The 23,584-nt window shown below is 26.8% G+C and overlaps 1 protein-coding gene across 5 annotated transcripts in view; it reads left to right on the forward strand.

Moving 5' to 3' along the window:
• LOC122527678 (peroxidase-like) overlaps positions 1–21,132 on the forward strand; it is a 42,075-nt gene extending 20,943 nt beyond the window's left edge. For 4 of the 5 annotated variants that reach the window (XM_043652060.1, XM_043652061.1, XM_043652064.1 and 1 more), the window contains 12 exons: positions 3,015–3,120; positions 3,735–3,850; positions 10,990–11,166; positions 13,482–13,678; positions 15,483–15,678; positions 17,943–18,140; positions 18,242–18,389; positions 18,954–19,110; positions 19,402–19,572; positions 20,184–20,379; positions 20,669–20,774; positions 20,857–21,132. In XM_043652060.1, coding sequence (XP_043507995.1) covers positions 3,015–3,120; positions 3,735–3,850; positions 10,990–11,166; positions 13,482–13,678; positions 15,483–15,678; positions 17,943–18,140; positions 18,242–18,389; positions 18,954–19,110; positions 19,402–19,572; positions 20,184–20,379; positions 20,669–20,774; positions 20,857–20,971 — 1,883 coding nt within the window. In that variant the 3' untranslated portion in view covers positions 20,972–21,132. Of the gene's footprint in view, positions 1–3,014; positions 3,121–3,734; positions 3,851–4,837; positions 5,360–10,989; positions 11,167–13,481; positions 13,679–15,482; positions 15,679–17,942; positions 18,141–18,241; positions 18,390–18,953; positions 19,111–19,401; positions 19,573–20,183; positions 20,380–20,668; positions 20,775–20,856 lie in introns of those variants that run through there. The other variant, XM_043652063.1, reaches the window with a different exon arrangement.
• Positions 21,133–23,584: the final 2,452 nt, after the last annotated feature.

Genomic DNA, 23,584 nt, shown 5'->3' on the forward strand with positions numbered 1-23,584 from the left:
TTCATTTTATTTTATTATTATTATACATTATTTTATTTTATTTTATTTTATTACTGTTATACATTATTTCATTTTATTTTATTATTATTATACATTATTTTATTTTATTTTATTTTATTACTGTTATACATTATTTCATTTTATTTTATTATTATTATACATTATTTTATTTTATTTTATTTTATTACTGTTATACATTATTTCATTTTATTTTATTATTATTATACCTTATTTTATTTTATTTTATTATTATTATACATTATTTTATTTTATTTTATTATTATTATACATTATTTTACTTCATTTTATTATCATTATACCTTATTTTAGTTTATTTTATTATTATACCTTATTTTAGTTTATTTTATTATTATTATACATTATTTTATTTTATTTTATTTTATTACTGTTATACATTATTTCATTTTATTTTATTATTATTATACCTTATTTTATTTTATTTTATTATTATTATACATTATTTTATTTTATTTTATTATTATTATACATTATTTTACTTCATTTTATTATCATTATACCTTATTTTAGTTTATTTTATTATTATACCTTATTTTAGTTTATTTTATTATTATTATACATTATTTTATTTTATTTTATTTTATTACTGTTATACATTATTTCATTTTATTTTATTATTATTATACATTATTTTATTTTATTTTATTTTATTACTGTTATACATTATTTCATTTTATTTTATTATTATTATACCTTATTTTATTTTATTTTATTATTATTATACATTATTTTATTTTATTTTATTATTATTATACATTATTTTACTTCATTTTATTATCATTATACCTTATTTTAGTTTATTTTATTATTATACCTTATTTTAGTTTATTTTATTATTATTATACATTATTTTATTTTATTTTATTTTATTACTGTTATACATTATTTCATTTTATTTTATTATTATTATACATTATTTTATTGTAAGTATTTATAACTTTCTCGTATCGATACATGGAGAATGCAATCAATTCCTTTATTCCGATTGAACTGATCTACGTTCCGTGAAAAAGAGTCAAAAGATCAAAAGATTGTTCAACCATTTCTTAATCAATTGGACACATTTAGGATGCATGTGCATTAGATTAGAACGTATGTATTTACTGTTAACAAACGAATTTGCAAATTCAACTTCGTTTCAATTTATCTCTCCGTTGGACTGCGTAAATCTGACACCAAGGAATAAATTAAAGTAGAAAAACGAAGGACGAACGTGAGGGTTAATTATGACATACTCTCAGACGAACACGAAGGTGGCCATTATGGAAGGTCACTAATTGGTTGATAGAAGAGGATGTTAATATGCTTTGCAGTGTAGAACACATAAATTGGAAAATGTAATTCCGAGAGGATAACGAACAATACTTTCGTTCAAGTAGTTTTAATTTCGTAACGAATACAGTAGTCAATAATGGTTTCACGTGGTTTCAATAATTGATTGGTCATCTCGAATGAGAGGTCTACTGTTACATTCACCACATTCCGAGATAACGCGGTTTAAAGTTAATAACTTTTTCTATTCACTCTCGAACGTATGAAGCGCAGTTCTTTCCTTCTATTTCACATCTGACGAAATATTTGCAACCTGTGTACATTAAAATAAACTCTCGACTCAATTTCGACTGAAGCGTAAGAAAGGCCATTCACAGAAACGTTAAATTTATTTATCCAGAAAATACAGTACAAAATTGGCTTGGACGAATTAAAATATTTAATTTTCGAGGAGATTTTCTACCAATATTTATTAATTAGCGGATGGAATAATTTATTGTTCAGTGTAAACACAGAATTGACTGAATTTAGGTATAAAAGTAGCTAAATTATTCAAATTATTCAGACTTTACGCGAACATAATTCTGTTCCCTCTTCTCGACTTATATTTTTACGCGTTAGAGTTAACGTCTCTGTATAAATAGATTTTAATTCATTGTTTACGGAAGTTGGCAATGTTTTTGCAAACACCTAATACGTAATAGGAAACGTGAACTTCGTATTCGAGATCTAGATAGCCTAAAATCAAGTAAAATTACCTCAGAAAAGATTGGTTGCAGGAAAATAAAAAAAAAAAAAAAAGAACTTATCTCGTTCGGATCAGAAAATATCTCGATTTCTTTGTTGCAAGGTCTATTTCCGGCAACTCACACGACACGTGAATATATGTATTACAATATTTTCATTTCCTCTTTTCTTGCCTTATTCTGAAGGAGATTCATGCACGCAGAACTTTTTTTGTTTGTTTCATATGGTATTATTTACCTAGAAAGTATCTAAGTAAAGTATCTAAACTATTACTATTACAATTATTATTATTACTTTACTATTATATAAAGTGTAAAATATGAACTATTACAATTGTTATTACTACTTTACTATTATATAAAGTATATAATAGTAAAGTATTACTATTACAATTACTATTATTACTACAACTATTACTATTACAATTACTATTACTACTACAACTATTACTATTACTACTACAACTATAACTATTACTATTGCAATTACTATTACTACATATTATATAAAGTATATAATAGAGTAGTTTATTATATACTATTACTACTTTGTGTATTACAATACATAACTTTATTAAATATAATTACTTAGATGTATTGTAATCATGTATTACAATACATAACTTTATTAAATATAATTACTTAGAACTGTTACTATTACAATTACTATTACTAATTTACTATTATATAAAGTATATAATAGTATAGTTAATTATATAAAGTTTATTATATTTATTATAAATATTATAAAGTAGTTTATTACATAGTATAGTATATTATATAATAGCATAGTTTAGTATATAAGGTATATAATAGTAAAGTGTATAATAATAATATTATAATTGAAATTTTACGCAAGTAACTAATTAATTTCAAATTAACATGAATAACGAAGCCTATGCAATCTGTATGTTGGCCAATACAGTCTCCAATCATTATTTTGTCTTTATTTTTCAGTGATCGAGGAGAAACTGTCGGATTTAGAGGGATCGGAAACTTTCTATCACAACTTTGCAAGCCCGTTTCATGTTTATTTCTCTAAAATTTCCTTTTTCTCCTCAGGGTATGTATTAAATAAATGATTAATAAATAACTAAATAGATAGATAGATAGATAAAGGACGATTAACTGGAAACGATAGATCTCACGATTAGAGGATTAAATTTATCAAAAATAATGTTTCAAGTTGTTAAAAGATGTCTGGTTCAAAAGAAAATGTGGTAGAAATTACGTTTTTGCAAATCGAGAGATCATGTTTTAAAAACTATATAATTTTGAATGCACCGATCGATTTATTTAGACATTCCATATAAAAAAAAGTATTAAAGTAAAAAAGTATTTTACGTTGAAAAACATAAACGTTGGTTTAGCTTCAATTTTAGTTAAGCAACATCAATTTATTATGAAATTACATTTATATATTCATGGAAAATTCTCTTTTTACTTGTCACTCGTCAGTTTCTACTCTGTCATAATTCTAACACGAGAAATGAAATGTAGCATGCGTGTATGTAAATTATACGTAACGCAGAGTAAAAAAAAAAAAATATTCTATTCGCGTGAAAATAACTTATATATTTAAATATATAAGTTATTAAATAATTTATATATTTTAAGAATTTTAAGTAAGTTAACCATGTAAGTTCAACTTTGGAAAAAAAAAAAAAATGAGAATAGGTGCGAAGAATCGAGATATCGAACGTTCGATGGCTCCTGCAACAACTTGTACAATCCAACATGGGGGATGGCGAACACCACATTCGGACGACTACTGCCGCCAAGATACGGAAATGGTAAGAACAAAATAAATTCGTCGGCGGTTGAAGAAGACATTGCTTTAAGAAATTCACGAATTATTAAATTATCACCGAAATTATGAGACCGTTCAATTATAAACGAAATTACAATCAAAGAGATAAAATAATCCAAGATATGTTACAATGTGGAAAAATGGCGAGGCAACACTCGTTTTTTAAACGCACAAATATAATAATAATAATTATCATAATATTTTATAATAATAAATTAAATAAATAAAATATTTTATAATGATAAATTAAATAAATGAAATATTTTATAATAATAAATTAAATAAATAAAATATTTTATAATGATAAATTAAATAAATGAAATATTTTATAATAATAAATTAAATAAATAAAATATTTTATAATGATAAATTAAATAAATGAAATATTTTATAATAATAAATTAAATAAATAAAATATTTTATAATAATAAATAATAATTTTATATACAGAAGCAGAATATTGTACGAATATTGTATTTTTTTTTTACACTTACACTCAGTTCACAATTTTTCAATTATAATTCAATGATCCTTTAATTTCTCGAAGTAGCAAGCAGTTCAATTACCGGCCACTTCACTTATATTTATTATAGTTGTTGCTTCCTTTAGGCCTGCCTAATGGTCACGATTTAAATAAAAAATATCAGTTATCATTCTCTCTTTTTTTTTTTTGCTCTCACAGAAGCAAAAAGAAACATGACATTCGACGATAAAATTGTTGAATTTAAAATTTCCAATCTTTAATTTTTATTGTTGATTGAACTATTAAATTTAAGCACACCTTTCGCCAGTTATTTCTTTTTTTCTTTTGGTCCAATTTCACGCCGTTTTCTCGATTTACAGACGAGAAAAATTACTTCCGTGATCAATATAAAACTGAACGAACTATGCCACTTTCACTGTCCGCGACTCGATTTAATTCGTTCAAGGTTTCATTTAACTGCTGCAAACAATCGCGCGCACACGTCCATTTCGTTTTTCACGATACAATCGTAACACTTTGTTTCGAGCACCTGTAGGCTTTTTCCTGTTAAAACGCGATAAAGTTCGACGATTACGAGAAGAAATTGGATCACGCAGACGTGCATTTTATTTTGCTAAAAATTGATTTTTACTTCGTAACTTTCTATCTTTTTACTCCAAGTGATGTATTATTTGATTTCTTTGATTTTGAAAAAGACACAGTGCTTGCTCAAAGAGGTGTATATTTTTGCGCAGAGGTGTATATACTGCAATTCCCACGAATTCGAGTAATTCGTTGTTCGTAAAATAATATGACTTTGCGAGGTTTAAATAATTGGAATTTCGTGGTGCATGGTTTTCATCGATCCAACGTGTCGAACGAATTTCTTTACAATGTGCAACGTTTATTTCTACCGAAACCAACATCGGTGCAGTTTCTTTTCACGGACACGCTCCACTTCACCTAACAATGGAACAGATCAGACATTCAATGAAACAGTTTTATATCAACCGACGTATTACGTGAATCGTGAGAGAAAAATAATACTGTTACTAATGATATTACACAACGATAAATAGATTTTTCATCGACGTGATCGCAAAAAGAAAAGAGAGAATGAAAATTGCGAGACATTGCTATCACGATTCTAAATCAGTAAAATCTCGTTAAATCACGTTTACCTCGAACAATATCGGAATAATTCTTGACTCGATCAGAAGACTTGGAGAAAACTTATTATTGCAACATCGCATAGTTATTATTTTAATAATATAAGTAATATTATGTTCGACAATCGAAATATTCTTCAATTCGATCATAAAAATTCGGACTGAATTATTATTTTAATATTACAGTTAGGCAGCGAATCTTCATGCATTGGCGAAAAATTAAATCTTTTGCACTCCAAACTATTTTTTTAATTATTATTATTATTATTATTATTGTTTGATAATTTAAAAATCGAGATAACAGTTCCTGTGATAAAAACTGATGTCACACTTGACAAAGGCAAAAGTGTATTTTCAATAATACGTAGAAAATTCATAGAACGACATAAAGTACCAACGTTATTACTTTAATACTACAACAGATATTTTGATTTGATTTAATTTCAATTTAACTTTAAATCATCTAAATCTGGTTTAATTTGAATAATCAAAGTACACATTCCTTAATTAACCATAAAATTTGGATTATCATTGGAGTGAAATGATCATTCCAAGCGAATTTTCATGGACAATTTGAAGACGAGAAAATGAATTTTAAATATATTAAATATAAAATATATTATATGCAAAGAAATATATTTAAAAAAATATATATTAAATATAAATATATTATATGCAAAGAATATACTTATTCTTCAGTAATCGATTATTATTATTTATTTGGTACATTTTTAACTGTATTCACAAAAATACGATTTTGCAGAAATCCAAAATTCGATCAACATTTCCTGCAAGGTCAGCAGTTTTGTAAAACGATAATATTAATACAATTTTGTTTTCGTAAAATGTATCGTTCACATTTGTCAGGAAACGTCGATTATTTTTCAAGTAACGTGTCCGTACAGATAAAGAAACACGCATAAACGTCTGCTCGGATATGAAACGTGAGATTTTAGATAAACATGCACACCTTTCATATGCAGAAGCAGGTATGACGCAGAATACAGTAATAAAAACAGGGTAGCAAAAAAATAATGCAACGCAATAAATAATAATAAATGCAAAAATAATGTACGTCAGATAACCACAGAGTTTTCTAATATCTTGCAAAACTGTAGCACGTAATTATGTGATGATTGGTGGTAATGGTATTGGCAAGAAAATCAAGATAAGATCACAAGTAATTTACTCCGGTTCTCATTTTGATTTCAAAATCGTTGTACATTATCGAAGTAATTAACTTCTTCAACAAATTAGATCATTAGGTGATGATTGTTTCGTTTCTCTCGGTTATCTTAGTTGTTAATATCTATGTTTCGATAAAATTACGAAGCTGAAAAAGTATAGATATTGCTTCATCCGCGCTTTTAATTGTTTTAAAAGAGACTCTTTTTTTGTGTTATATATTTAATTTTTATTATTATGTCTGTATTTTGTATATTATATTAATTTTTGTATTATATTAACAACTGATGCTTTTTTCTTATTAACTTTTATTATTGAAGAATTTTTTATTAAAAATGTTAATATATTACTTATTAATGAGCACTATATCAATATTTATTTATAACAGTTTTCTAAATTAATTGTTTCTCAATATAGTAAAATAATTATTCTAGATAATAAAAACAAATTTTTTTATTATTCTAGATAATATTATCTATATAATTTTTTTATTAATTTTTATAAATTTTTGTTTAACAATGGTGAAATTTGAAATGATGATAATGATAATACGTATACACATAATATTATATTAATAATATTATATTATATAAATATTACACATAATATTATATTATATAAATTTCGTTGGACCAAATGTGATGTAACTTGTTTATTATCCGAATTTTTTTCTGCGATCTTAAATTTCGTTATTATTTAATTTTTCTACGCAAAACACTACTTGTATGGAATAAAATATAGTGTAAATAAATAAAATACAATTGATGCTTCTACTAACAGCAATGATCTGTTAAAATAATCAGTAATAAATATTATTAAATTTAATATAATAATAAATAATAAATTCGCAATAAAGATATTATAAACGAATATATAGAGCAGTGAAAAATCTTTGTGTTCAAATATTAATTCTTTAAGGAGCAATATTTATTTTTCAACGCTAGTTACGAACTCTAGGAATTATCCTTTTCAGCATTATTTCTCCCAGCCACAATTGAATAAAAGTACAAAATAAAAAGAAACTTAAATATTTTTCATATTCTGATATAACAAACAGCAAATTCATATTTAAACAGTAAATGTTATAAAGAGCACTGTATTCTCGATATTTTATTCGTGTATTTCTTGGAATTTTCGAACTTGAAAGTTTTCCATAAATGCACAAAATTCAAATCTAGTGATAAACTGTTATTCTTAATGAAAATTACTAAGAATCTGAATGTGTAACAATTTGCTGCCTGACCAAAAATAGAAATACCACAGAAATATCGCGTTTTGGTCCTATTTCTCTATTCTTTCGGTGATAATTGATGGACAAAGGATCGTAAAACTCTCTCTGTTGTTTCGCACAGTTAGCGTCTTTCACGACAAATGCCGACTTTCACAGAGAACTTGTCCCAATTTCAACGGAGACCAGACGTGATTTACACGTGCACGTAGGAACTAGTTCTCTCCTTTTAGTTTATAAACTTCGCAACGTTGTGCCGATACCCGCGAACCGTTCTGCAACTTTCTTGGAATCTTACCGCAACCCTTTCGTTTCGTTCCTGACAGACTTGAACACGTGCAAGCATAATTTCAGTTTCAATTGACCGAATGCTTGACTCGCTGCCTTATCTACCTGTGCCGATGAAACGCACACGCGAAATCAGATTCATAATCGACTCGAACAGCTTCGTACACATGCTTGATCAGTCAACGTTATGTAAAAACCACTAACGCACGACACGTGCCATCTATTCATCAGCGTCGATATTAAGTTGCCATTTCAAATCATCACACATGATTTTCAATCATTGTGCAAGATTCTAGATCTCTCAGTTTCAGTCGTACAGTTAAACGAACAGTTAGATGTTCAAAGAAATTTCTGCAAAGTTTTCTCAGACACAAAGATAAATTCTAAGGTACCATTTTTGTTTTTATAAATGTACGGATGTCGAGTAAAAGCCATTTTCTGATTCTTCGCTAATGATAAGAGATAATTATCTGTTGCATCAAGCGGGGCAATTTTATTCATAAACATAGGTTAAATTTAGTTTAAAATACAATCTTGAGTCAGCAATTATGCAGGGATTGAAAAATGGAACATTTTAATATTTAAAACACGAAAGTTTTGATGTAGTTACATACAGAAATCTGTACGTATGTCTGTGAAATTTTTAATACTTCGAATAAAAGAATAAAGTGTTTTGGACATTTTATAGATGTCAATTACAAAACCTGATATTGGAAAATACTAATAACCTGAAATTGAATAAGTTTGGAGATATTAATTAAAAAAAGAGTAGTTCTACTCTCATTGCATATTTCATTTCGTGTTTTTATTTTACGATTATTAATATTTAATATTATTTGATACTTGGTCTATTTAATAGTAAATAGTATAATTAACACTATCTTAACAATGAGTAGTAGATAATTTAATGAATTTAATAAGTAACAAGTAATAATTTAACAGTGAGTAATATAATATGATTTAAAATTTTCTGTAGTCTCTCTCGATCAATATTATTCAACAATTTTAGTTTAAATTGAGTCTAACCTTGATAATTTCCATAATTATACCATGCAAGTTTTTGCTGAATAAAGATCACAAAATTACGAAATAATGGGTTAGTTAAAAATTGGACCAAACTTTCTAAGAGTTTGTAGATCTCCCAGTCCAAATTTTGTTAGTTTAAATTTTGTCACACCGATTCTAAGATAATGACAACTGCCTGTTGCATTAAAGATCACGTGCATTATGCAAATTTCTTCCTCTTTCGTATTTGTTCGTTCTCAAGCACAGAATAGAATTCAATGAGTGGCATGTTCTCTTTTCTTAGAATTCAAACTTCACTTCAACAACGATATTTCTTACGCAACTAAAATCGACTAAAAATAGCTTAAAGGATTTTACACGCGTTAATGATATTAACCTTTGATGATGACATTTTTTAACATTCTCAGTCGGCGAATGGGGAAATATCAAATCGTGATGCAGTGGAAATACCGATGCAAGAATGACGAATGGGCCGCATCTCGGTTTATTATACAATAAACGGTGATTCCGTGACAAACAAGTTTTGCAATTTGTTCGACTTTGTAGAAACGGATCAAAATCGACGTAATTTGCGTTATTCACGCGAATGTGAATACATAGCAATTTTCTGATTTCATTCGTGTCGAAGGGAAAAAGAATTTGCTACACCTGCGATGGTTACGACACATTCTAAATGCACGTTCTCGTGAATTCTTCGATTTTTCTACTTTCATGGATCTATTTATCTAAATAGTATTCTAAATATAAATTTAGTATAAATATTCTAAATTTAGTTATTAATTATTAATTATGAAGTATAAATATTTTAAATTTAGTTATTAATTATTAATTTAGTATAAATATTCTAAATTTAGTTATTAATTATTAATTATTAATTTAGTATAAATATTCTAAATTTAATTATAAATATTTTGAAATATACTACACATTTCTTCTAAGAAATTTGAAAAATATTACATACAATTATATTTTGTTTCATATAATATCGACGATATAATATACTGTATTAAATTTTGAAAAATATTATCACAAATTATTATTAAAATTATTAAATTATTAAATTATTAAAGAGACATGTCGCGTTCACTTAAATTGGATATAAAAATGTCAAGAATGATTGTCAATTAAAAATTATATAAATTTCAATTCGATGAAACGTACGGTCGATTTTACTAACGACACATAATCCTAACATTTGGCAACATAATTGTTTATAATTTCATTTAGTACTCTATCTGTTGTTATAATTGTTATTGTTGACGCCCTGCAAAAGTCAATTTCGAGAAAAAATACCTTTAATCTTTTAAAACATGTTTGGATCCCTGTAATGTTAAAAAAATTTGATGTTTCTTTATAATTTCATTGGCAATAACAATTACGAGACTAAGAAAATAATTAACTATATTTTCTCCAATGAATGACAGTATTTTAATAACTACCTTTAAGTTGATTAATGTTTAACTCGAATGTACATATCGCTAGTAAGATTGAATTTACAAAATTTCCTGCAACTCTGTTAACTTTGATAAACATAAAATTCAATTAAAACACTCGGTACAATTTACTGGAGCGTTCCATTTACTAGAAATTAATCAGAAATATTATTGATATTTAATGATAATCGTCAAAGTACATTTTTATGACTTTTGAAGAAAAGTCAATTCTCTCTCGGTGTTACTTTCTTTTATATTTCTTGTGTCATAAAAAAATACACGAGGCTTGTGACTGCCACAGTCGCTATTAAACATTCAATTTTTCTACAGGAATAAACTCGCCACCAAAATCAGTAACTGGAAGCGAATTGCCACTCTCTCGACTGGTCAGTTATACGTTATTTCCCGATAACGACGTCGATGATCCTATATGGACACTGGTAGCGATGCAATATGGACAAATTATCACCCACGACATGTCTTTGGCAGCTGGCAATTCCCAATCGTGTAATGTATCACTCTTCTTTTCTTATATTAATTATTTCTACGATCGTTCGTCCATTTTTTGTTTCCACAATTGAGGAGGCAATTAAACTTTTAATTAAAATCAAAAACTGGTGACATGCAAATGTTCTTCTCTTCAATCTTCAATAAAACAGACATTGCGATGTGATTGTTAAACTGATTGAGTCTAATTTTTATTAGGGGTTTAATATTCGTTCCTTGAGAAAGAAATTATTTTTATTAAGAAATTAGTTTATTCGTCGCATGAAAATGACATAAGTAAAAAAATTCTAAGTTGAATTTAGAAAATAGTAACTTTAATGTCATTTTTATGCTTTTTCATACTTTTCAGTTTGCGAAATATGACTTCTGAATGGTACATATGATCATTCAGAGTGCGTCACGTAATAGTTTTGAAAGTGTGTTCTACGGAAAAATATTTCATACGAAGACCATGCGATATTTAATCTTGGTATTTTTCTGGTGTAAATAGCGAGAAAATAAACAACTATTTCGCTATTTATTGTATTTAAATATTATGTATTAGATTAAATTTAAATATTTTGCTATTATATTTGGGATGAATTAAACTTAATGCAAATATTTTTCAATACAAAGAGATACGTATTTCGCGTAAAAAATCGAAATTATTTAGATATAATTATTAAATATTTTTAAAAAATCCGTGCAATTTCTCTATAAAACACATTTTTTCTTGAACATATACTATTGAAAATATTTGAGATGGATATACATATATAGTATTATTTAGAATTATCTTTTGTACTAGGTTAGAATTATTTATTTTCGAATATTATTTATTCGTTTCATTAACATAGGATTTAGAATTATTAAATTGTCCAATTATTATATCGTAATGAAGATTTTTTTTCAACGAAAGGTTATTTATTTGATAACGAGTGACTTGTACTATTTGATTTCTAAACTCTTCGTACAATTGGAATACAACTTTGACGTTTGACTAACCTAATATCCTATGTTTAAATTTGCCAACTACTAGCTAAGTGTTCTCAAGGTGTTTTATTTAAATAAATCACCTCCAAAAATATGAATTAATGTGTAAGAATTCTCAGATTTAGGTCGTTCCTAGAACCAGTTTCAAATTAAATGTCACGCTTTGAGTGCATCTAGTATTTTACGTCAATACGTGAAACGAGTTTGTAATTTAACTCTCTTGACTTACAACTTTCTGACTTTTAAAACGCAAATATACACACACGCATGAAACTTTGCAACTGAATTACATTTACATTTCAATATGAAGTTAAAGTACAAAAAGAGAAAGAGAGAAAATAGAATTATTACAGTATTATGTTACTAAATAGATTTTATAACATAACTTTGTTTATATAAATTTCATTTGTGTTAAATAACTAAATTTTTGATCAATCCAGATTAAACGAATTTTCTTGCATTCATCTGTTTGAACGTAAATTTCTAATAACATAAAAGAAACATCACTGGTGGTTGACCTGACACGTTGACCTTTAATTATTACTTGATAATTATTAATTAAATTATTAGCAATTTAAACAACGGGTTACAGACATGCAAGCAAATAATTTCACACGAATGCAATTTTCAAATGAACTGGAATAGAATACGGTCCATAAAACCAACAAAATTTTTCAGTGCTTTTATTCGAAAAAGTCGAAATTTTCAGAAACCTATTGTAACATCGTATAATGGGAACCTATTATATGAACTCCAGTTGAATCAGTGAATTGAAGAATAGCACATGTCCAAAAAACATTTTGAAATATTTGAAAGCAATAGCTCGATGAGAAATTGTCGATCATTTTATAAAACTTTTATCTATAATTAATTCTTATTTTTAAAATTTTAATAACAATACATAAATATAATTTAAGTATATCTTATCGTGGATTATCAAATTAAATAACAAATTTCCCTAAAAAGATTAAAAGGCCGCCATATTACTTTATTTTAATGATTCAACGTTTAATTATAAAAATTTTATTCTTAAATTAATATAATGATGTGTCCTAGTTTATTATTCAATTTTGATATCACTTCGTGAAAGTTACATTTGTGGGGAAAATTTCAAGGCATCGTTGCATTCCAAACTCAGTTATGAAAATTTCAACGTAAAATTATCACATTTCTCATCAGGTGTACAAATATTTTTTTTACACACACGTACTACTTAACTCCTCGTTAAATTCACGTAAATGGAATTTTCCTGTGTCCCATCCACAAATAAAAATGATCAAAGTATATCGGAATTATATCGATCTGTCTTCAACTGGTCTTTCGTTATTTTTTCATGCAATCAGCGCCGCATGCTACGCAATGCTGTACCGATGATGGGCAGGTGATAGAACAGATGCTATCTCGTGACTCATGTTATCCCATAATTACACCGTACGCCGATCCCGTCTACAGCGAAGCCAACATAAGATGTCTCAATTTCGTTCGTAGTGCAACCGACCTTGACAATGATTATACATTTTCATTCAAACCAGCAGAACAGGTTTGCCGTTTCCTTTAATGCATCTAAACTTAGACGTTTATTTGTTAAAATACCACGAGTGTCGAGAGTGATCCCCAAGAACGCGACACGACGTGCAATGCACTCGTGCAAATGTTGAGAAATGCAATGAGTTCGCATAAACATGGACGTGAAAGCATTATTTGGTTATCTATACTCGAACGGACGTAACAATCATATCTTATCGATTGCCAATGCATCACACAGTCTACAAGTTACTCTCTAACTCCACTTTCGATAACTTATATCTGCGGTGTGATATCTGATGAATAAAATGAACTTTTTCTCATTTTGTTCCATAAAAAGATACTTCGAATAAAAGTATGATGTTAAGGGTATCGTGCAATATAACGATTAATTTCTTTTGTTATTGTTTCCTCGGATACAAAAGTTACATTAAGTTTCTTAAATTCAACGTAACATAAAGCAATTTTATTCTAAATATTCTTTTATATAACAATTATAACAATAATAAACTAAAATGTATCATATAGGAAGCAGAACATCTGCTATAATATTTTAAACAAATTTTTATTTCTCTAATTATGTTGATGAGAATGCAAATCTGCGTAAAGATGTTAAATTCGTTCATTCATGTTAAATTCGTATAAATTCGTTTGCAAATAGAATAATTGAATTCTTTTATAATAAGAAACAAAGTGGATTTAACAAGATATGAAATTTATGAAAATGAATGTTTATAATTGAAATAAACAAAATAGCTACGATATCAATTATCTTTATTGTCGTCTATAAATGACACTTTTAAATTATTGCAATATAAAATACAATTCAAATAAATTCTAAGTTAATCTTAACTTTTCTCTCTAATTAATTAATTATTTAATAATAATTTACTTAATAATTTCAGTTATAGATATTAGTTAATAGTAAGTAGATATTGATAGAAAGAATAAATAATATTATAATAATACTATTAATAATATTATATAAAACTATAAATAATACTATAAATAATATTATAATATTATTAATAATATTACATAAAACTATAAATAATACTATAAATAATATTATAATAAAACTAATATTAGTTAATAGTAAATAGATATTGATAGAAAGAATAAATAATATTACAATAATACTATTAATAATATTATAATAAAACTAATATTAGTTAATAGTAAATAGATATTGATAGAAAGAATAAATAATATTATACTAATACTATTAATAATATTATATAAAAGTATAAATAATACTATAAATAATATTATAATAAAACTAATATTAGTTAATAGTAAATAGATATTGATAGAAAGAATAAATAATATTACAATAATACTAATATTAATAATATTAATAAAAAATACTAATATTAATAATATTATAATAAAACTAATATTAGTTAATAGTAAATAGATATTGATAGAAAGAATAAATAATATTTCAATAATACTATTAATAATATTATAATAAAACTAATATTAGTTAATAGTAAATAGATATTGATAGAAAGAATAAATAATATTATAATAATTAAATGGCTAAAGACCCTGCAGAGTAATTTGTTCGTTGTTGAAATTTTAGAATTTCGTTCATTGTAGAAAATTCTAGCTTCGACTATTTATTAAAAATGAAACTTGCAAATGCGGAAAACTGTTTGCCAATACCATTAAAGAATATCAAGAATTGCACTAGATGTCCAATTAGTTGTAATGAAATGTGTCACAAATATAGTGCGTTAAGGAAACTTCGAATTTTTCCTTTCGTAGAAAATTCATTTCTACCGTGGGATTTCAGTCTTGTAAAATAAATTTTCCAGTTGAACGACGTGACACATTTCTTGGACCTCTCTCTGGTTTACGGGTCCTCCGACCAGTTGGCGAATAATTTGAGAGCTGGTGTCGGTGGGCGCATGGCCATCGATATACGACGAAACAGAGAATGGCCACCTTCGGCAGCCAATAAGTCTACAACGTGCGATATCACAAGTCCCAACGAAGTTTGCTATCAGGCTGGTAAGCATTGATGAAATCATGTTGCCGCAATATAATTCTAGAGAACGCTCAAGTATTAGCTAATAAACGGGAATATTGGAATGGTTATTAAGAAGAATCTTTGGACGGAGGCGACGATTCGTTCGAATACGGAAGACCAATTGCGAAACAGTTAATGAAAATATAATAAAGTTAACAGAAATATATAATATAATAGATATATTTTTCCCTTGAATTTAAAATCGAAATATTCAGAAAAAGAAACGTACTGTTTACAAGGGAAGTTCGAATTGGAAAATATAATTTTGCACAAAGGTAGCTCATACGATGGAACAATTTCTTTTTCCTGTAAAACACTCTCTCGAAAGAAATCGCGACTTTTTATACAGTGGCGAATATTCAGAAAAAAAAACGAAAGTATTGTTTTTCAAAGTACGAATGTTCAAGTTTTTTTGTTTCATCGATGATTTTGGTAAATTCATTTTTACGTGCGTAAAATTAATTTAATAAAAATACCGATTTCATAAAAAAAAATATATAGTAATGAAACTAGTAGTTTAAAGAGAAAAATCAATTTCATCGTGTTTCGTTATAATTTAATTCAAATTCCGTTTACGAGTACACAACGTATTTACAATATTATTCTAATTATTCCTGAGTAATGCTTAAAACATTACGTGATCGAATTCGTTGTTTACGTAGCAAAAAAGAAAAATTAAACTATCTCGAATTACCACATTCCGTGCCACGCCACTTTCGCATGTTTTTGCATAATTCAGATGAAAAGTATCACGACCCACGTATCGCTTGTTTCTTTTATGCTAGCTGCTTAAACAGGTTATTATCATTGACCGTTGAACGTAACGTGTAATGTATTAAAGTATCATTAAACTATTAATGATTTCCAGTTTTAAACGACTTGGCACCATTTTGATGTAAGATATTTCACGAAGATAAAAAAAACTTATACTCGTTAACTGAGCATAGGTAAAGGAAAGATATAATAGGAAAGATATACATATAATGCACGTGTGTTATCGCAGCGCGATAATAAACTTATCTCGAAATTATAAATATCTAACAATTAAGGTGCAGAAACTATTAATCATTTTCAAATTAACAGTGTTGGTAAGTTCATAATTCACAACAATCAATGCATTCTTAGTGAAAGTAATTATTATTCAATGATCACTGAATACTGTTTCAAAAGTACCTATATCAATGGAATTATTACATTAGTTAAAATATCTTCCTCTACAATGGAGACTGATGTCGTTTATTAAATTTTTCAGATTCACGAAATGTTCTTCCTCTTTACTGCGTTGGAAAGTTTGACTGAACTTTGTTATAGTATAACTTTGTGTAGTTACTTTAAATTCTTTTCCCAAGTAATAATTGCTTTAGATTACGTTAATACGCTAGTACGTTAATTCTTTTTGAAACAAAGTACACATTTTCTTTATCAAATTTAACGATCTATGAGTCTTTGTATTTCGGTCTAGATTTACTAATCAGATTTATTATATGTTTAGAAAATATTTAATATAAAATAAAGCATGCTAATTGAGAACTTCACATTCTTTTTAAGCTTGAGATATTTTTTAATTTCAGAGAATTTTAGTGAGGGAATTTGAAAAGACCGAAAGAACGCAGCAAAATTAAAATTTTATAAGGCAAATTTAAATTTAAATTGATTTCAAAATATGGTAAATCATTTTTTAAAAAGAATTTCTCCTCACTATTCTTATTATTATTTCTTTTCTATCGTAACTGAACGTATATTAAAATATTCTGCTCGCAATAAGCGCCCTTTCATCAGACTTACTTCAAGTGTCAAAAAATCCACAAAACGCATAAAACATGTAAAAATGTATAAAATATTCAAAGTGGAGCACTAATACGTAGTAGATGAAACAAATTTCTATGTAAAATTAAATTACTTTTGTTTCTAAAAACAATCAACTTGTCAAACCAACATTGAGTCATGTATAACATAATAATACAAAGTAATATAAAAGTAAAATAAAAATATTAATACAAAGTAAAATAAAAGTAAAATAAAAATATTAATACAAAGTAAAATAAAAGTAAAATAAAAATATTAATACAAAGTACAATAAAAGTGAAATAATTAATTATAATTATAATTATCTGTATTTTTATCGTTATATTAGATTTAGTATCTAAAGATAATCTCAAAGTATCATAGATATAATGAAAACTTCGATGTGAATTACAATCGACTGTTCGCGAGATTCACGTACGCGTTTCAATTGTTATTTCAGGCGACGTTCGTGTCAATCAAAATACTCAGCTGACTGTTTTGCAAATTATACTACTTAGAGAGCATAATCGCATTGCCGATGCTTTAGCTCGTATTAATCCTCATTGGACGGATGAGACAATTTTCCAAGAAGCACGGCGTATTGCGATCGCAGAACATCAACACATTTCGTATTACGAATGGCTGCCGATATTTTTGGGTGAAATTTTAACTTCATTAAATTATAGATGAACATCACGTTGTGTCGTAGCTTGTTTATGATAATATAATTAATATAAATACAGTATATCGTACTTTTAGGTACAAGCAGCACATATGGCAACAACATTTTATACGATACTACCGATTACGTGAACGATTACGATCCAGACGTAAATCCAAATGTTTTCAATGAGCACGCGACCGCTGCTTTCAGATATTTCCATTCTCTTATCGCTGGTTTCCTCGAGTAAGTACAGTCGTACTTTGTAACAGTCAGTATAACAAAATAAATTCATTAAAACAATGAAAACGATCGAGAAGAAATTTACACGAGATTGTAATAGATCAAATTTAACAACAAACTAAGAACTCAATCAGAACGTTCTAACATTGATGGTGAGCAAGAAAGATAAAAATGTTATCTTCTATAAAGTTTACAGCAGATTCGTGAATATATCAATTTAATTTAGACAATTAAGTATTTATTTCAACCGAAATTAGAAAATACTAATTTTCAATATTTAAACGTACATTAATACTACATGATTTGAATTCCTAAGTAAATTTAAGTTTAAGCCATATATTGCGATTCTTATATAAAAGTCCAAATTTATCAAAAACGGTCCAAATTTTTTATTTTTCTTTCTATTGAAATCTTTGAAGTTCTATAATGAATTAATTCATCATCCACGCAAAACATTTTTAGATAATAATAATCAGATACATTTCCCTTGAGAATCTCTATTAGAATACGTAACAAATATTTAAATGTCGATGTAAATGTTGTTTTCATCTATTTCGCGAACTTTAGCTTGGCGAAGGAAGATCGATCTTCAAACGCTGCCTTGAGGCTCAGCACTTACATGAACAAACCGTCAATTATCGAGGAAAACGACAATATGGCCGATTTGACGAGAGGCATGTCTTTTCAGTCAGAAAAAGCCAGCGATCAATTCTTTGACGCAGAGGTACGAGTTTATACGAAACGTTCGTAGACAACCTTTCATAGTTCGTTTACACCTCGAGCGAAATTTTTCCAAAGCAAACTTTTTTAGTCTTGTTGGAAAAATTCGCAAAGATTTGACTTAAAAATTGATGGTGTAATATAATAAAAAATTTTATAAAAAGTAAAAAGTATGAATGACTTAGCTTTCCTACTTTTTTTTCTTTTTCTATTCCTATCCACGATATGTATGATAATATGCTTATTCGCGAAGAGTTTAAATTGAGTCAAATTCTTGGATTTTTATATATTGCAGATTACGCGATACTTATTCAGAAACGGAAAACCACTGGGGTCTGATCTTCGTGCGACTGATATTCATAGGGATCGCGATCACGGTCTCGCATCGTACAACGACGTTCGTGAACATTGCGGTCTACCGAGGGCGACCGATTTCGACGACTTCACAGATTACATTTCCTTCGAGGTAAGTACAGTTGCTCAAAATTAATATTGGGACAGTTAAATATTTAAATTGTTACAATACATATATTCGAAGTTCAATAAAATGGGGGGAAAAAAATAGAAAAATAAAAAATGCAAGTTTTAAGAAGTCATTTGTAAAGGGGAGGCTTCGATCTTCGAATCCATTGTAGATTCAGTTATTGAGAAAGTTTTTCAATATTTTTACATACTATGACAATTTATAACATCTGGAGAAGAAAAGTATCTTCATTTTTGAACGATGTATTTTGAACATAGAGATTTCACGTTTTAAAATGAATTCAGGTTTGTTGCTGTATGATCTTGTTTTACGGTTTTAATATTCAGTGTCTCAATGGCTGCGTCCGAACGTTAATGTGAGAAATTTTAAATACTTTCCAAGAAGAAGATACAAAATTGTCGATAATAAATAATAATAACATTATAGTATAGGATTTCATGCCATTTCTTTGCATTTTCCTTGTGTAATCAAATAGAAGTCCACGATGAATTACAAATATATTACATAATGGAGCTGTGATAAGTCGTAAATCGAATAAAAATTTACAATGATAATCGACATTATCTTTATGATATGTATTACTTTGTTCGTAGAACGTAAAGAAGTTGGCCAGTTTGTATGCCAGTCCTGATGACGTCGATTTAGCTGTCGGGGGAGCATTAGAAACTCATGTCCAAGGACTTACAGGTCCTACGTACTTGTGTATTTTTATTAAGCAATTCTATCGAACACGAGTGGGCGATCGTTATTGGTTCGAAAGTGGTGACCACAAATTAGCGTTCACTATAGGTAAACACCTTATGTTTTCTTCAATTTGACTATTACAGAATTGATAGTAAATTAGAGTTTTCAAGTAAAATTTTAGCTACAACTCCTGCTCGTTGAATTAGGACCATTATTTTCAACATTTTTTTATGTCATTTTAGTAAATTTACCATATATGAAATAAAATGACAAATTTTATCCCATATAGGTAGTTCAGATTTTTATAATTTTAACAAAATATTGAAATTGATAATTTGGTAAATAGATAGATACGATGGAATAGATAGATTGTACGACTTCTGTGCTTTTGCAGAGCAATTGAATGAAATTCGAAAATCCAGCATATCCAGACTACTCTGTGATAATGGCGATGACATCGTAAATATGCAGAAACAAGGATTCAAAAAAGTCGATTCTTCGTAAGCCTTTCATTTCTTTATAACGATATACCTTATAGTTTATTAACTATACCATCCGAGTAAAGTTTTTCGTTCATTTCAGTAATCCTATTATGAGCTGCGACAACATTCCATCCGTAAATCTTTTATTGTGGAAAGATTTCGCTCCGGAACTGGGGAATCATGAGAAATCTACATTTCCGTTTTTTAAGAGATAAAAATCTATTTTCCCCCCCGTAGAATTGCCATTACCACATATCAAGTGATGCCAAATATCAATTTATTAAACACAATTTTGATAATTATTAACGTAAAGCAGACCTGAATGAAATGTTAGACTTGTCCGAATAATAATATTTTAAATAAATATTTCAAATAATATGCTCTACTGTAAATAATAAATTAATCATTATAATTGAGAAAGTAATAATAATTGGAGAAATAATAATTGAAGATTATTGCAAGAAATAACATATATTTGTTGATTAAAAATATAAGTAGCAAATGTAGAAAGAAGATGGAAATTTATGATTTAAAAGAGAAAATTGAAGTTTATCTCTAAGTTTTTTCTCTCGTCATTGAAAAATTGAGCGATATTGATTGCAACACTTGTCCGTAGATTTTTACAAATGTAATTTTATTTAATTGGAAATAAATTAGTTTAATCTTTGTCTTTCTTTACAAATAACTAGAAAAAATAATTTTAAAATAATGGTAATTGACAATTTCTTAAAATAAAAGTTTTTGTAAATATACAAATTGTGCTTTACATAATATTGTTAATAAATTAGATTATTCAGCTCGAACTTTAATGTTATCTATTTTCAAAACTCTCCTGAATTAAAAACTTAAAAAAAAAATGGACGATTTAGAAGGGAAAAAGCACAGTGCAAGTATACAATAAAATATATAATACACTTTAATGTTACGTAATACTTTTATTTATAAATATTATATGTTATTATAAAAAATAGTATATATATATATATATATATATATATATATATATATATATATATATACACACATACGTGTATCACAGTATATTGAAAAAAATTAAAAATTTCAATATTCTTTCAATATTGAACAAAAATTCATTTTGTGTAACATCTCAATTAAATTTAAAAGAATAAAACTGATTAAACATGAATCATTTAGATATGATAGACAGTAGACTTAAGAGAGAAAACATGCGTGATCTTACCTGGTTGTAATCTTCGTGAGATTGACATTTTCCAATAACGTTTGCAAATAATGAACTGACATATCTTGTAACACCAATGGTTCCCGTTCGTAATCGCTGAAACAATTGACGATATCATACAAATATCGGTATCGACGATAGATAAGAAATTAAACTTAAGATGAAAATAGCTTTCAAAAAAGACTTGATATAGTTCGAGATTATATTTCAAATATTTTTTTTTTTCTTTAAGAAAATAACATATTAATTGTTAAATAATTAAATTAAATATATTAACTGTTTAAAAGTATTTGAAATTCCTTAACGTTACAATATTAATAATATTGATATTACAATATTAATGTATTTTATCTTTAATTTATTTATAAATTTTATGAAAAATTTGAATGTATCGATACATAGTCGCAAATGATGAGTAGAATATAATAATAATTACAACATTATTAGAGGAGAAATGTCTTAGAAAGACATTATCATAAGGGAAGAGGAGAAACCGTGATTTGTTGAAGTTACAATATTTTAATTTGTCACATGATATTACTACGTGCTTTATCAAGCCACCGTTTATTTGCAATATGTTCTAGCATAAAATGGAATTTACGACTTATCCCAACACGTTCAATAAACTTTCTTATCTTACATATGTTTACGACCGTCTGAACAACGTTTCCTATTAAGGAATGAATATCGAATCAAAATGATCGCACTCAAAGGGTTGTTTTGTTTAGAATCAAAAAATTCTAAAACAAAATTCTTACAAAGATATTACATCACTTCGAATAAAACATAAAATTTTATATAACGTTAGAAATAAATAATATTTGAAATTATTAGAATTGATTCGTCAATTCCTACTATCTTCTTATTAGTATTTATTGTTTTACTTATTTGTCAAATACAATGAAAATATAATTCAATATCGTCACTTACAAATTATTTCACAGATAAGGAGATCAATATATCAAAGAAATATATCAGAAATTGGTAGAATCTTTCATCATCAAAAAAGCTTTGTGAAATTAAAACTTTAATCGAAATATACAACGTTTGAAAAGTGGAATATCTGATAATAATTGTTTGCACTTGTTTAATCGTAATATTAATTATATTATGCGATAAAATATAAGATATTGTAGATTTGTATCAGAAGTTCGAAACGTTTTATCAATATATTTTTAAAAACTGGAAATAGGAAAGTCTCTCACAGAGACTTTTATATTTGTTAAAACGTAAATTTAGAATTCAATTTTTTCCAAATAAAGCGATCCGAAATTGTGTACAAAAGATCTGTTGTTTCTCCGATATTCTAATCATCTTTCGATAAGAAAAGAATTATGTTTACGATAAATGTAAATAAAAACAAGGTTTAAGTTTATGTAAATACACTATTTCGTATTATCGCAAAAAATAATAAATTAAGACAATATCATATTGTAATATTAATATCTGAAAGTAAAAAGTAAAATAAAGATGAAATAAAGATACGAAACAAATTAAATTGTTAAAAAAATTAGGAAATTATTTTTAAAAATAAAAAACTGGGATAAATATAAAACTATTAATCAAAAAATCATTTATTTTTATTCATCATCACCATTAGTATAAAATATTTCTGAATAAATACATA

This window comes from Frieseomelitta varia, unplaced genomic scaffold, assembly GCF_011392965.1.
Source record: "Frieseomelitta varia isolate USP_RPSP 00005682 unplaced genomic scaffold, Fvar_1.2 scaffold_23, whole genome shotgun sequence".
Classification (NCBI taxonomy): domain Eukaryota; kingdom Metazoa; phylum Arthropoda; class Insecta; order Hymenoptera; family Apidae; genus Frieseomelitta; species Frieseomelitta varia.